This window comes from Salmo salar, chromosome 02 (genome assembly GCF_965601325.2).
Source record: "Salmo salar chromosome 02, fSalSal1, whole genome shotgun sequence".
In the NCBI taxonomy this organism is placed as follows: Eukaryota; Metazoa; Chordata; class Actinopteri; order Salmoniformes; family Salmonidae; genus Salmo; species Salmo salar.
In genome coordinates, this window is record NC_138292.1 from 80095001 (window position 1) to 80112500 (window position 17500).

General features: G+C 42.9%; 1 protein-coding gene across 4 annotated transcripts in view; it reads right to left on the reverse strand.

Annotated features, from left to right (window-relative positions):
* LOC123723886 (IQ domain-containing protein E) overlaps positions 1–10284 on the reverse strand; it is a 21503-nt gene extending 11219 nt beyond the window's left edge. For 2 of the 4 annotated variants that reach the window (XM_082967438.1, XM_082967435.1), the window contains exons 1-7: positions 9751–10284; positions 8757–8804; positions 8544–8589; positions 8244–8432; positions 6542–6679; positions 2818–2867; positions 2466–2579 (exon numbers count right to left, since the gene is read on the reverse strand). In XM_082967438.1, coding sequence (XP_082823564.1) covers positions 2466–2579; positions 2818–2867; positions 6542–6679; positions 8244–8432; positions 8544–8589; positions 8757–8804; positions 9751–9801 — 636 coding nt within the window. In that variant the 5' untranslated portion in view covers positions 9802–10284. The remainder of the gene's footprint in view (positions 1–2465; positions 2580–2817; positions 2868–6541; positions 6680–8243; positions 8433–8543; positions 8590–8756; positions 8805–9750) is intronic. The other 2 variants (XM_082967440.1, XM_082967442.1) reach the window with 2 other exon arrangements.
* Between the last annotated feature and the right edge of the window lie 7216 nt (positions 10285–17500).

Consider the following 17500-nt stretch of genomic DNA (forward strand, 5'->3'; position numbering starts at 1 on the left):
CTATGATCTGTTACAGAGTCCTCCATGGAGTCACTATGATCTGTTACAGAGACCTCCATGGAGTCACTATGATCTGTTACAGAGACCTCCATGGAGTCACTATGATCTGTTACAGAGACCTCCGTGTAGTCACTATGATCTGTTACAGAGACCTCCATGGAGTCACTATGATCTGTTACAGAGACCTCCGTGGAGTCACTATGATCTGTTACAGAGACCTCCATGGAGTCACTATGATCTGTTACAGAGACCTCCATGGAGTCACTATGATCTGTTACAGAGACCTCCATGGAGTCACTATGATCTGTTACAGAGACCTCCGTGTAGTCACTATGATCTGTTACAGAGACCTCCATGGAGTCACTATGATCTGTTACAGAGACCTCCGTGGAGTCACTATGATCTGTTACAGAGACCTCCATGGAGTCACTATGATCTGTTACAGAGACCTCCATGGAGTCACTATGATCTGTTACAGAGACCTCCATGGAGTCACTATGATCTGTTACAGAGACCTCCATGGAGTCACTATGATCTGTTACAGAGACCTCCATGGAGTCACTATGATCTGTTACAGAGACCTCCGTGGAGTCACTATGATCTGTTACAGAGACCTCCATGGAGTCACTATGATCTGTTACAGAGACCTCCATGGAGTCACTATGATCTGTTACAGAGACCTCCATGGAGTCACTATGATCTGTTACAGAGACCTCCATGGAGTCACTATGATCTGTTACAGAGTCCTCCATGGAGTCACTATGATCTGTTACAGAGACCTCCATGGAGTCACTATGATCTGTTACAGAGACCTCCATGTAGTCACTATGATCTGTTACAGAGACCTCCATGGAGTCACTATGATCTGTTACAGAGTCCTCCATGTAGTCACTATGATCTGTTACAGAGACCTCCATGGAGTCACTATGATCTGTTACAGAGACCTCCATGTAGTCACTATGATCTGTTACAGAGACCTCCATGGAGTCACTATGATCTGTTACAGAGACCTCCATGTAGTCACTATGATCTGTTACAGAGACCTCCATGGAGTCACTATGATCTGAGGTGTTAGAGACCTCCATGGAGTCACTATGATCTGTTACAGAGACCTCTATGGAGTCACTATGATCTGTTACAGAGACCTCCATGGAGTCACTATGATCTGTTACAGAGACCTCCATGGAGTCACTATGATCTGTTACAGAGACCTCAATGGAGTCACTATGATCTGTTACAGAGACCTCCATGGAGTCACTATGATCTGAGGTGTTAGAGACCTCCATGGAGTCACTATGATCTGTTACAGAGACCTCCATGGAGTCACTATGATCTGAGGTGTTAGAGACCTCCATGGAGTCACTATGATCTGTTACAGAGACCTCCATGGAGTCACTATGATCTGTTACAGAGACCTCCATGGAGTCACTATGATCTGTCACAGAGACCTCCATGGAGTCACTATGATCTGTTACAGAGACCTCCATGGAGTCACTATGATCTGTCACAGAGACCTCCATGGAGTCACTATGATCTGTTACAGAGACCTCCATGGAGTCACTATGATCTGTTACAGAGACCTCCATGGAGTCACTATGATCTGTTACAGAGACCTCCATGGAGTCACTATGATCTGTTACAGAGACCTCCATGGAGTCACTATGATCTGTCACAGAGACCTCCATGGAGTCACTATGATCTGTTACAGAGACCTCCATGGAGTCACTATGATCTGTCACAGAGACCTCCATGGAGTCACTATGATCTGTTACAGAGACCTCCATGGAGTCACTATTATCTGTTACAGAGACCTCCATGGAGTCACTATGATCTGTTACAGAGACCTCCATGGAGTCACTATGATCTGAGGTGTTAGAGACCTCCATGGAGTCACTATGATCTGTTACAGAGACCTCCATGGAGTCACTATGATCTGTTACAGAGACCTCCATGGAGTCACTATGATCTGTTACAGAGACCTCCATGGAGTCACTATGATCTGAGGTGTTAGAGACCTCCATGGAGTCACTATGATCTGTTACAGAGACCTCCGTGGTGTCACTATGATCTGTTACAGAGACCTCCATGGAGTCACTATGATCTGTTACAGAGACCTCCGTGGAGTCACTATGATCTGTTACAGAGACCTCCATGGAGTCACTATGATCTGTTACAGAGACCTCCATGGAGTCACTATGATCTGTTACAGAGACCTCAATGGAGTCACTATGATCTGTTACAGAGACCTCCATGGAGTCACTATGATCTGAGGTGTTAGAGACCTCCATGGAGTCACTATGATCTGTTACAGAGACCTCCATGGAGTCACTATGATCTGTTACAGAGACCTCCATGGAGTCACTATGATCTGAGGTGTTAGAGACCTCCATGGAGTCACTATGATCTGAGGTGTTAGAGACCTCCATGGAGTCACTATAATCTGAGGTGATGCTGGGGGTTGGTACCTTGGTGGGATCCAGCAGCTGTTCTATTTGCTTGTCTTTCTTAGTTTTGTCCTCCTCCAGACGCCGTAGTTTGGCTTTCATCCTGTCCTTCTCGGACTTCTGAGCCTGAAGACTCTGGAGAGGAACAAACAGACCTGATCAATTCCTCTGAGTTCAGGATTAAAGCCATGCGATTTGTCATATACTAGAAGGTTCTAAATGTCCAAAAACCTACTACAACGTAGGATCACTGAGTTAGCCAGCTAACTTGCCTAAATATTCAAAAATACCTTTGTTTTGTGTGTGTGTGTGTGTGTGTGTGTGTGTGTGTGTGTGTGTGTGTGTGTGTGTGTGTGTGTGTGTGGTTCATTACCTTCTTGAGGTGGATGATCTCATCGTACATGTCCTCCTTCTCTCTGTAGTCTGGAAGGAGAATAACTGTTACACACTGTAGAATAACTGTTACATACTGTAGAATAACTGTTACATACTATAGAATAACTGTTACATACTGTAGAATAACTGTTACACACTGTAGAATAACTGTTACACACTGTAGAATAACTGTTACACACTGTAGAATAACTGTTACACTGTAGAATAACTATTACACTGTAGAATAACTGTTACACACTGTAGAATAACTGTTACACACTGTAGAATAACTGTTACACTGTAGAATAACTATTACACTGTAGAATAACTGTTACACACTGTAGAATAACTGTTACACACTGTAGAATAACTGTTACACTGTAGAATAACTATTACACACTGTAGAATAACTGTTACACACTGTAGAATAACTGTTACACACTGTAGAATAACTGTTACACACTGTAGAATAACTGTTACACACTGTAGAATAACTTACACACTGTAGAATAACTGTTACATACTGTAGAATAACTGTAGAATAACTGTAGAATAACTGTTACACACTGTAGAATAACTGTTACACACTGTAGAATAACTGTTACACACTGTAGAATAACTGTTACACTGTAGAATAACTATTACACACTGAAGAATAACTGTTACACACTGAAGAATAACTGTTACACACTGTAGAATAACTGTTACACTGTAGAATAACTGTTACACACTGTAGAATAACTGTTACATACTGTAGAATAACTGTTACACACTGTAGAATAACTGTTACACACTGTATTTGTAAGTCGCTCTGGATAAGAGCGTCTGCTAAATGACGTAATTGTAAATGTAAATGTAGAATAACTGTTACACACTGTAGAATAACTGTTACACACTGTAGAACTGTTACACTGTAGAACTGTTACACACTGTAGAATAACTGTTACACACTGTAGAATAACTGTTACACACTGTAGAATAACTGTTACACTGTAGAATAACTATTACACTGTAGAATAACTGTTACACACTGTAGAATAACTGTTACACACTGTAGAATAACTGTTACATACTGTAGAATAACTGTTACACATTGTAGAATAACTGTAGAATAACTGTTACACACTGTAGAATAACTGTTACACACTGTAGAACTGTTACACTGTAGAACTGTTACACACTGTAGAATAACTGTTACACACTGTAGAATAACTGTTACACACTGTAGAATAACTGTTACACACTGTAGAATAACTGTAGAATAACTGTTACACTGTAGAATAACTGTTACACACTGTAGAATAACTGTTACACACTGTAGAATAACTGTTACACACTGTAGAATAACTGTTACACTGTAGAATAACTATTACACACTGAAGAATAACTGTTACACACTGAAGAATAACTGTTACACACTGTAGAATAACTGTAGAATAACTGTAGAATAACTGTTACACACTGTAGAATAACTGTTACACACTGTAGAATAACTGTTACATACTGTAGAATAACTGTTACACACTGTAGAATAACTGTTACACACTGTAGAATAACTGTTACACACTGTATTTGTAAGTCGCTCTGGATAAGAGCGTCTGCTAAATGACGTAATTGTAAATGTAAATGTAGAATAACTGTTACACACTGTAGAATAACTGTTACACACTGTAGAACTGTTACACTGTAGAACTGTTACACACTGTAGAATAACTATTACACTGTAGAATAACTGTTACACACTGCAGAATAACTGTTACACACTGTAGAACTGTTACACTGTAGAACTGTTACACACTGTAGAATAACTATTACACTGTAGAATAACTGTTACACTGTTGAATAACTGTTACACACTGTAGAATAACTGTTACACACTGTAGAATAACTGTTACACACTGTAGAATAACTGTTACACACTGTAGAATAACTGTTACACACTGTAGAATAACTGTTACACACTGTAGAATAACTTACACACTGTAGAATAACTGTTACATACTGTAGAATAACTGTAGAATAACTGTAGAATAACTGTTACACACTGTAGAATAACTGTTACACACTGTAGAATAACTGTTACACACTGTAGAATAACTGTTACACTGTAGAATAACTATTACACACTGAAGAATAACTGTTACACACTGAAGAATAACTGTTACACACTAGAATAACTGTAGAATAACTGTAGAATAACTGTTACACTGTAGAATAACTGTTACACACTGTAGAATAACTGTTACATACTGTAGAATAACTGTTACACACTGTAGAATAACTGTTACACACTGTATTTGTAAGTCGCTCTGGATAAGAGCGTCTGCTAAATGACGTAATTGTAAATGTAAATGTAGAATAACTGTTACACACTGTAGAATAACTGTTACACACTGTAGAACTGTTACACTGTAGAACTGTTACACGCTGTAGAATAACTATTACACTGTAGAATAACTGTTACACACTGTAGAATAACTGTTACACACTGTAGAATAACTGTTACACACTGTAGAATAACTGTAGAATAACTGTTACACTGTAGAATAACTGTTACACACTGTAGAATAACTGTTACACACTGTAGAATAACTGTTACACACTGCAGAATAACTGTTACACACTGTAGAATAACTGTTACACACTGTAGAACTGTTACACTGTAGAACTGTTACACACTGTAGAATAACTATTACACTGTAGAATAACTGTTACACTGTTGAATAACTGTTACACACTGTAGAATAACTGTTACACACTGTAGAATAACTGTTACATACTGTAGAATAACTGTAACACACTGTAGAATAACTGTTACACACTGTAGAATAACTGTTACACACTGTAGAATAACTGTAGAATAACTGTTACACGCTGTAGAATAACTATTACACTGTAGAATAACTGTTACACACTGTAGAATAACTGTTACACACTGTAGAATAACTGTTACACACTGTAGAATAACTGTAGAATAACTGTTACACTGTAGAATAACTGTTACACACTGTAGAATAACTGTTACACACTGTAGAATAACTGTTACACACTGCAGAATAACTGTTACACACTGTAGAATAACTGTTACACACTGTAGAACTGTTACACTGTAGAACTGTTACACACTGTAGAATAACTATTACACTGTAGAATAACTGTTACACTGTTGAATAACTGTTACACACTGTAGAATAACTGTTACACACTGTAGAATAACTGTTACATACTGTAGAATAACTGTAACACACTGTAGAATAACTGTTACACACTGTAGAATAACTGTTACACACTGTAGAATAACTGTAGAATAACTGTTACACACTGTAGAATAACTTACACACTGTAGAATAACTTACACACTGTAGAATAACTGTTACATACTGTAGAATAACTGTTACATACTGTAGAATAACTGTTACACACTGTAGAATAACTGTTACATACTGTAGAATAACTGTTACACACTGTAGAATAACTGTTACACACTGTAGAATAACTGTTACACACTGTAGAATAACACACATACACACACACACAGCACGCACACACAGACACACACACTCTCGGATGTATGCACGCACAGCACGCACAGCGCGCACAGCGCGCACACACACGCACACAGAATAGAACACACACAACCACGCATCACACACACACGCACAAGCACACGCACACAGAATAGAACACACACAACCACACAGCACACACACACATACACACACCATTGGATGAGGAGTGCAGGTGTTTGGGTTTCTTAATGCCAAGAGCCTGTTGGAGATACTCTGGAGTACAGGGAGAAGAGGAGAGACAGGCTGAGGTGTGTGCTGTGTCAAAGTCAACTCTCAGAGACTGGGACAGACCTAGAGAGAGAGAGGAGAGAGAGGAGAGAGAGGAGAGACAGGCTGAGGTGTGTGTTGTGTCAAAGTCAACTCTCAGAGACTGGGACAGACCTAGAGAGAGAGAGGAGAGAGAGGAGAGACAGGCTGAGGTGTGTGTTGTGTCAAAGTCAACTCTCAGAGACTGGGACAGACCTAGAGAGAGAGAGGAGAGAGAGGAGAGACAGGCTGGGGTGTGTGTTGTGTCAAAGTCAACTCTCAGAGACTGGGACAGACCTAGAGAGAGAGAGAAAGAGAGAGAGATGGAGGGATGAAGGGGGGTGGAGAGGGAGGGAAAGAGGGATGGAGAGGGGAGCGAGAGAGGGAGAGAGAGAGAATAACATATTTTTAATACAATGGTAGACCTATAATGAATGATGTTGTGAAATACATGGTTCCCCTCTGAGCAAGACATATCACTAGGGTCAACAAAACCCTACAAGCTGTCAGCTGGAATAACATGCAACAAGATACCACACTAGCTGAATAACTGTGTGTGTGTGTCCCTATGGAGGTTAAGGAATAGAGTTGCCTCTCTGGTTTCAATGGAGGTTTAGGAATATAGTTGTCTCTCTGGTTTCTATGGAGGTTTAGGAATAGAGTTGTCTCTCTGGTTTCTATAGAGGTTTAGGGATAGAGTTGTCTCTCTGGTTTCTATGGAGGTTTAGGAATAGAGTTGTCTCTCAGGTTTCTATGGTTTCTATGGAGGTTTAGGAATAGAGTTGTCTCTCTGGTTTCTATGGAGGTTAAGGAATAGAGTTGTCTCTCTGGTTTCTATAGAGGTTAAGGAATAGAGTTGTCTCTCTGGTTTCTATGGAGGTTTAGGAATAGAGTTGTCTCTGGTTTCTATAGAGGTTTAGGAATAGAGTTGTCTCTCTGGTTTCTATGGAGGTTAAGGAATAGAGTTGTCTCTCTGGTTTCTATAGAGGTTTAGGAATAGAGTTGTCTCTCTGGTTTCTATGGAGGTTTAGGAATAGAGTTGTCTCTCTGGTTTCTATGGAGGTTTAGGAATAGAGTTGTCTCTCTGGTTTCTATGGCGGTTTAGGAATAGAGTTGTCTCTCTGGTTTCTATGGAGGTTAAGGAATAGAGTTGCCTCTGGTTTCTATGGAGGTTTAGGAATAGAGTTGTCTCTCTGGTTTCTATGGAGGTTTAGGAATAGAGTTGTCTCTCTGGTTTCTATGGAGGTTTAGGAATAGAGTTGTCTCTCTGGTTTCTATGGAGGTTTAGGAATAGAGTTGTCTCTCTGGTTTCTATGGAGGTTTAGGAATAGAGTTGTCTCTCTGGTTTCTATAGAGGTTTAGGAATAGAGTTGTCTCTCTGGTTTCTATAGAGGTTTAGGAATAGAGTTGTCTCTCTGGTTTCTATGGAGGTTTAGGAATAGAGTTGTCTCTCTGGTTTCTATGGAGGTTTAGGAATAGAGTTGTCTCTCTGGTTTCTATGGAGGTTTAGGAATAGAGTTGTCTCTCTGTAGTACAGCCACATTGGTATTTTAGTAAATAGCTTTTTTCTATGGTGATAAAGTTCTGTTTATATTTCCATGGTACCCACCGTGCCCATTGCTTAGCGAAGCCAGACAGTTCTCTCTGGGGGTCCGAGCTGTCTCACCCCTCTTCAACAGAGTGTCACCTCTCCCCCCTAGGGCCTCCCCCCTCTCCCCCAGAGTTCCTCTCAGGGGCCTCCAGGCTGACACCGCTGATCTCCTCGGGTTCACATCCATACTGGAGAGATACGGAGACCCTGGACACACACACACGGACACACAACAAAGTTAGGGTGGTAAAAACAATGGAGTTGAATTTGAACTTGATTCTCAAAGCCAGATGTATTGTAGATGATAGCTGGTCTTACTGGGAGAGGGGGGAGGTTTACCAGACAGCTTCTTTTTCCTGGCTTTCTGTTGAAACACAAAACAATGGTTAGGAGAACTCAGAGAGACACACACACACACACACACACACACACACACACACACACACACACACACACACACACACACACACACACACACACACACACACACACACACACACACACACACGAGGGGACAGAAAGTCATCTCACCTTTCCAGAGTCTGATATGTAGGTAGCAAGAGAAAGTCCATCCTCGACCTTGGAAACAAGGAGAGAAGAATTAGTTAGTAAGCCTATCTATACAACTTATGGTAGGCGAATAGAGTAGCAGTACAATAACTGCTGTTACAGTGATGTCGCAAAACAGTATCCAATCTACAGAAGCAGTACTACAGAGGCTAACTAAAACAGTATCCAATCTACAGAAGTAGTATTACAGTAGCTAACTACAACAGTATCCAATCTACAGAAGTAGTATTACAGTAGCTAACTACAACAGTATCCAATCTACAGAAGTAGTATTACAGTAGCTAACTACAACAGTATCCAATCTACAGAAGTAGTATTACAGTAGCTAACTACAACAGTATCCAATCTACAGAAGTAGTATTACAGTAGCTAACTACAACAGTATCCAATCTACAGAAGTAGTATTACAGTAGCTAACTACAACAGTATCCAATCTACAGAAGTAGTATTACAGTAGCTAACTACAACAGTATCCAATCTACAGAAGTAGTATTACAGTAGCTAACTACAACAGTATCCAATCTACAGAAGTAGTATTACAGTAGCTAACTAAAACAGTATCCAATCTACAGAAGTAGTATTACAGAGGCTAACTACAACAGTATCCAATCTACAGAAGTAGTATTACAGTAGGTAACTACAACAGTGATGGTGTTAAAACAGTATCCAATCTACAGAAGTAGTATTACAGAGGCTAACTACAACAGTATCCAATCTACAGAAGTAGTATTACAGTAGCTAACTAAAACAGTATCCAATCTACAGAAGTAGTATTACAGTAGCTAACTAAAACAGTATCCAATCTACAGAAGTAGTATTACAGTAGCTAACTACAACAGTGATGGTGTTAAAACAGTATCCAATCTACAGAAATAGTATTACAGCAGCTAACTACATCAGTGATGGCGTTAAAAACAACACATGTACAAGTTGAGCATCGCTGTTGTTGACTCACCAGATCTTCTAGGTCTTCGTCCGTCGGGATATCGCTGGCCACGAGAGACATCGTTGAAGTTGGCTACAGATAAAATGATAAACTAATCTCTCTTTGGAGGAAATGGACAGTTGTAGAACCTCTCCTTGCGTGTTCTTGTCATTTTTCGATGCTTCATTTCGCTATGTTGACACGTTTTCCTTAGCTATAGCTGCGGTAAAAACAAGCATTTGGTAGGAATATAAAAAAAAAACACCTCTTACTTTGAGATCAAAACATAATCAAATGCCTGTCCTCAAAACGATACGAAAGCAACAATAGCCTAGCAGCTATAGCCTACCACAAGCGATTATTTTAGATTTCGTACGAGCACAGCAGACAACCTACAATCTCTCGTATTACACCGTTGCTTGGAATAAACGATGCAGAAATTGAAATATAATTTGCGGCGGATAGCCTTCTATCATAATTCCTTTGATGTTGTTTCTCCGCTCTGGCTATCACTGTGGCATCAGTAGTCTAGCAACAAGAAACAATTGTAGCAGAGCAGCAATACATTGATGTTCGTTTATGAGCGTCTTTGCTGCGCAGGTTTTGCGCAGACCATGATAGAGCGCTTCTTCTATGGTTTTCACTGTTCAGACAAAAACCCATAATCAGTTTAATATCTTATTATTATTGTGCAAGTAAAACATACTCACTGACTAGCCTAACTCGAGTGTGTATACATAGTTTGTGTATTCATTTCATAGTAAAGCTGTGGCACTTCATCTGGCAAGTCATTGCTATTTCATGCCAACTTGTGTATCCGCTCTCAGAAGCTTGTGTATGGCATCATATGTTGCTGAAACTGGCTTGAATGTTAGCTAATGTGTGTGCTAACCCAGCTAGCTAGCTGTTTACTGTTCAAAGGCAGGTATGGGACACTGAATGAATGTCAGAGACACATGGTAACCCTAGCCTCCCTGTATGCTTGTTTGACCTCCACCAAGAGGTCTGGACCTTTATAGCACAGACAGAACAGGATATAGCCAAAGATACTGATAAACAGTGTATTCAGACCCCTTGACTTTTTCCACATTTTGTTACGTTAATGCCTTATACTAAAATTGATAAAACGTGTTTTTCCCCTCATCCCCTCATTTGCACTGTTAGTTAGTGTCTGTAAGTAAGCATTTCATTGTAAGGTCTAAACCTGTTTATTGCGCACGTGACAAGTAAACTTTGATTTGATTTGATAAAAGTACACGCAATACACCATAATGACAACGTAAAAAGAGGTTTTTGGAAATGTTTCCTACAAAATAAAAAATTATTCAATGGAAATATCACATTTAAATAAGTATTCAGACCCTTTACTCAGTACTTTGTTGAAGCACCTTTGGCAGTGATTACAGCCTCGAGTCTTCTTGGGTATGACGCTACAAGCTTGGCACACCTGTGTTTGGGGAGTTTCTACCATTCTTCTCTGCAGATCCTCTCAAGCTCTATCAAGTTGGATGGGGAGCATCGGTGCACAGCTATTTTCAGGTCTCTCCAGAGATGTTTGATCAGGTTCAAGTCCGGACTCTGGCTGGGCCACTCAAGGACATTCAGAGACTTGTCCCAAAGCCACTCCTGCATTGTCTTGGCTTTGTGCTTAGGGTCGTTGTCCTGTTGGAAGGTGAACCTTTGCCCCAGTCTGAGGTCCTGAGTGCTCTGGAGCAGGTTTTCATCAAGGATCTCTCTGTACTTTGCTCCATTCATCTTTCTCTCAATCCTGATTAGTCTCCCAGTCCTAACCGCTGAAAAACATCCCCACAGCATGATGCTGCCACCACCATGCTTCACCGTAGGGATGGTTCCAGGTTTCCTCCAGACGTGACGCTTGGCATTCAGGCCAAAGAGTACAATCTTGGTTTCATCAGACCAGAGAATCTTGTTTCTCATGGTCTGAGAGTCCTTTACATTTACATTTTAGTCATTTAGCAGACACTCTTATCCAGAGCGACTTACAGTAGTGAATGCATCCATTTCATCCATTTCATTTCATGCATTTGTTTTTGTACTGGCCCCCCGTGGGAATCGAACACACAACCCTGGCGTTGCACACACCATGCTGGCGTTGCAAACACCATGCTCTAACCAACTGAGCCATCATCTCTGTCTGAAACTCTGGAACAGCACCGTGGAACAGCACAGTGAGAGATGATACCACCTGTCTGTAACAGTGGAACAGCACAGTGAGAGATGATACCACCTCTGTCTGTAACCGTGGAACAGCACAGTGAGAGATGATACCACCTCTGTCTGTAACAGTGGAACAGCACAGTGAGAGATGATACCAGCTCTGTCTGTAACAGTGGAACAGCACAGTGAGAGATGATACCAGCTCTGTCTGTAACCGTGGAACAGCACAGTGAGAGATGATACCACCTCTGTCTGTAACAGTGGAACAGCACAGTGAGAGATGATACCACCTGTCTGTAACCGTGGAACAGCACAGTGAGAGATGATACCACCTCTGTCTGTAACAGTGGAACAGCACAGTGAGAGATGATACCACCTCTGTCTGTAACAGTGGAACAGCACAGTGAGAGATGATACCACCTGTCTGTAACAGTGGAACAGCACAGTGAGAGATGATACCACCTGTCTGTAACAGTGGAACAGCACAGTGAGAGATGATACCATCTCTGTCTGTAACCGTGGAACAGCACAGTGAGAGATGATACCACCTGTCTGTAACAGTGGAACAGCACAGTAAGAGATGATACCACCTGTCTATAACAGTGGAACAGCACAGTGAGAGATGATACCACCTCTGTCTGTAACAGTGGAACAGCACAGTGAGAGATGATACCACCTCTGTCTGTAACCGTGGAACAGCACAGTGAGAGATGATACCACCTCTGTCTGTAACAGTGGAACAGCACAGTGAGAGATGATACCACCTGTCTGTAACAGTGGAACAGCACAGTGAGAGATGATACCACCTCTGTCTGTAACAGTGGAACAGCACAGTGAGAGATGATACCACCTGTCTGTAACAGTGGAACAGCACAGTGAGAGATGATACCACCTGTCTGTAACAGTGGAACAGCACAGTGAGAGATGATGCCACCTCTGTCTGTAACCGTGGAACAGCACAGTGAGAGATGATACCACCTCTGTCTGTAACAGTGGAACAGCACAGTGAGAGATGATACCACCTCTGTCTGTAACCGTGGAACAGCACAGTGAGAGATGATGCCACCTCTGTCTGTAACAGTGGAACAGCACAGTGAGAGATGATACCACCTCTGTCTGTAACAGTGGAACAGCACAGTGAGAGATGATACCACCTGTCTGTAACAGTGGAACAGCACAGTGAGAGATGATACCACCTCTGTCTGTAACAGTGGAACAGCACAGTGAGAGATGATACCACCTGTCTGTAACAGTGGAACAGCACAGTGAGAGATGATACCACCTCTGTCTGTAATCGTGGAACAGCACAGTGAGAGATGATACCACCTGTCTGTAACAGTGGAACAGCACAGTGAGAGATGATACCATCTCTGTCTGTAACAGTGGAACAGCACAGTGAGAGATGATACCACCTGTCTGTAACAGTGGAACAGCACAGTGAGAGATGATACCATCTCTGTCTGTAACCGTGGAACAGCACAGTGAGAGATGATACCACCTGTCTGTAACAGTGGAACAGCACAGTGAGAGATGATACCATCTCTGTCTGTAACAGTGGAACAGCACAGTGAGAGATGATACCACCTGTCTGTAACAGTGGAACAGCACAGTGAGAGATGATACCACCTCTGTCTGTAACCGTGGAACAGCACAGTGAGAGATGATACCACCTGTCTGTAACAGTGGAACAGCACAGTGAGAGATGATACCATCTCTGTCTGTAACAGTGGAACAGCACAGTGAGAGATGATACCACCTGTCTGTAACAGTGGAACAGCACAGTGAGAGATGATACCAGCTCTGTCTGTAACCGTGGAACAGCACAGTGAGAGATGATACCACCTCTGTCTGTAACAGTGGAACAGCACAGTGAGAGATGATACCACCTGTCTGTAACAGTGGAACAGCACAGTGAGAGATGATACCACCTCTGTCTGTAACCGTGGAACAGCACAGTGAGAGATGATACCACCTCTGTCTGTAACAGTGGAACAGCACAGTGAGAGATGATACCAGCTCTGTCTGTAACAGTGGAACAGCACAGTGAGAGATGATACCAGCTCTGTCTGTAACCGTGGAACAGCACAGTGAGAGATGATACCACCTCTGTCTATAACAGTGGAACAGCACAGTGAGAGATGATACCACCTGTCTGTAACAGTGGAACAGCACAGTGAGAGATGATACCACCTGTCTGTAACAGTGGAACAGCACAGTGAGAGATGATACCACCTGTCTATAACAGTGGAACAGCACAGTGAGAGATGATACCACCTGTCTGTAACAGTGGAACAGCACAGTGAGAGATGATACCACCTCTGTCTGTAACAGTGGAACAGCACAGTGAGAGATGATACCACCTGTCTGTAACAGTGGAACAGCACAGTGAGAGATGATACCACCTGTCTGTAACAGTGGAACAGCACAGTGAGAGATGATACCACCTCTGTCTGTAACAGTGGAACAGCACAGTGAGAGATGATACCACCTCTGTCTGTAACAGTGGAACAGCACAGTGAGAGATGATACCACCTCTGTCTGTAACCGTGGAACAGCACAGTGAGAGATGATGCCACCTCTGTCTGTAACAGTGGAACAGCACAGTGAGAGATGATACCACCTCTGTCTGTAACAGTGGAACAGCACAGTGAGAGATGATACCACCTGTCTGTAACAGTGGAACAGCACAGTGAGAGATGATACCACCTCTGTCTGTAACAGTGGAACAGCACAGTGAGAGATGATACCACCTGTCTGTAACAGTGGAACAGCACAGTGAGAGATGATACCACCTCTGTCTGTAACCGTGGAACAGCACAGTGAGAGATGATACCACCTGTCTGTAACAGTGGAACAGCACAGTGAGAGATGATACCATCTCTGTCTGTAACAGTGGAACAGCACAGTGAGAGATGATACCAGCTCTGTCTGTAACCGTGGAACAGCACAGTGAGAGATGATACCACCTCTGTCTGTAACAGTGGAACAGCACAGTGAGAGATGATACCACCTGTCTGTAACAGTGGAACAGCACAGTGAGAGATGATACCAGCTCTGTCTGTAACCGTGGAACAGCACAGTGAGAGATGATGCCACCTCTGTCTGTAACAGTGGAACAGCACAGTGAGAGATGATACCACCTGTCTGTAACAGTGGAACAGCACAGTGAGAGATGATACCACCTCTGTCTGTAACAGTGGAACAGCACAGTGAGAGATGATACCACCTGTCTGTAACAGTGGAACAGCACAGTGAGAGATGATACCATCTCTGTCTGTAACAGTGGAACAGCACAGTGAGAGATGATACCACCTCTGTCTGTAACCGTGGAACAGCACAGTGAGAGATGATACCAGCTCTGTCTGTAACAGTGGAACAGCACAGTGAGAGATGATACCACCTGTCTGTAACAGTGGAACAGCACAGTGAGAGATGATACCAGCTCTGTCTGTAACAGTGGAACAGCACAGTGAGAGATGATACCAGCTCTGTCTGTAACCGTGGAACAGCACAGTGAGAGATGATACCACCTCTGTCTGTAACAGTGGAACAGCACAGTGAGAGATGATACCACCTGTCTGTAACCGTGGAACAGCACAGTGAGAGATGATACCACCTCTGTCTGTAACAGTGGAACAGCACAGTGAGAGATGATACCACCTGTCTGTAACAGTGGAACAGCACAGTGAGAGATGATACCACCTGTCTGTAACAGTGGAACAGCACAGTGAGAGATGATACCATCTCTGTCTGTAACCGTGGAACAGCACAGTGAGAGATGATACCACCTGTCTGTAACAGTGGAACAGCACAGTAAGAGATGATACCACCTGTCTATAACAGTGGAACAGCACAGTGAGAGATGATACCACCTCTGTCTGTAACAGTGGAACAGCACAGTGAGAGATGATACCACCTCTGTCTGTAACCGTGGAACAGCACAGTGAGAGATGATACCACCTCTGTCTGTAACAGTGGAACAGCACAGTGAGAGATGATACCACCTGTCTGTAACAGTGGAACAGCACAGTGAGAGATGATACCACCTCTGTCTGTAACAGTGGAACAGCACAGTGAGAGATGATACCACCTGTCTGTAACAGTGGAACAGCACAGTGAGAGATGATACCACCTGTCTGTAACAGTGGAACAGCACAGTGAGAGATGATGCCACCTCTGTCTGTAACCGTGGAACAGCACAGTGAGAGATGATACCACCTCTGTCTGTAACAGTGGAACAGCACAGTGAGAGATGATACCACCTCTGTCTGTAACCGTGGAACAGCACAGTGAGAGATGATGCCACCTCTGTCTGTAACAGTGGAACAGCACAGTGAGAGATGATACCACCTCTGTCTGTAACAGTGGAACAGCACAGTGAGAGATGATACCACCTGTCTGTAACAGTGGAACAGCACAGTGAGAGATGATACCACCTCTGTCTGTAACAGTGGAACAGCACAGTGAGAGATGATACCACCTGTCTGTAACAGTGGAACAGCACAGTGAGAGATGATACCACCTCTGTCTGTAATCGTGGAACAGCACAGTGAGAGATGATACCACCTGTCTGTAACAGTGGAACAGCACAGTGAGAGATGATACCATCTCTGTCTGTAACAGTGGAACAGCACAGTGAGAGATGATACCACCTGTCTGTAACAGTGGAACAGCACAGTGAGAGATGATACCATCTCTGTCTGTAACCGTGGAACAGCACAGTGAGAGATGATACCACCTGTCTGTAACAGTGGAACAGCACAGTGAGAGATGATACCATCTCTGTCTGTAACAGTGGAACAGCACAGTGAGAGATGATACCACCTGTCTGTAACAGTGGAACAGCACAGTGAGAGATGATACCACCTCTGTCTGTAACCGTGGAACAGCACAGTGAGAGATGATACCACCTGTCTGTAACAGTGGAACAGCACAGTGAGAGATGATACCATCTCTGTCTGTAACAGTGGAACAGCACAGTGAGAGATGATACCACCTGTCTGTAACAGTGGAACAGCACAGTGAGAGATGATACCAGCTCTGTCTGTAACCGTGGAACAGCACAGTGAGAGATGATACCACCTCTGTCTGTAACAGTGGAACAGCACAGTGAGAGATGATACCACCTGTCTGTAACAGTGGAACAGCACAGTGAGAGATGATACCACCTCTGTCTGTAACCGTGGAACAGCACAGTGAGAGATGATACCACCTCTGTCTGTAACAGTGGAACAGCACAGTGAGAGATGATACCAGCTCTGTCTGTAACAGTGGAACAGCACAGTGAGAGATGATACCAGCTCTGTCTGTAACCGTGGAACAGCACAGTGAGAGATGATACCACCTCTGTCTATAACAGTGGAACAGCACAGTGAGAGATGATACCACCTGTCTGTAACAGTGGAACAGCACAGTGAGAGATGATACCACCTGTCTGTAACAGTGGAACAGCACAGTGAGAGATGATACCACCTGTCTATAACAGTGGAACAGCACAGTGAGAGATGATACCACCTGTCTGTAACAGTGGAACAGCACAGTGAGAGATGATACCACCTCTGTCTGTAACAGTGGAACAGCACAGTGAGAGATGATACCACCT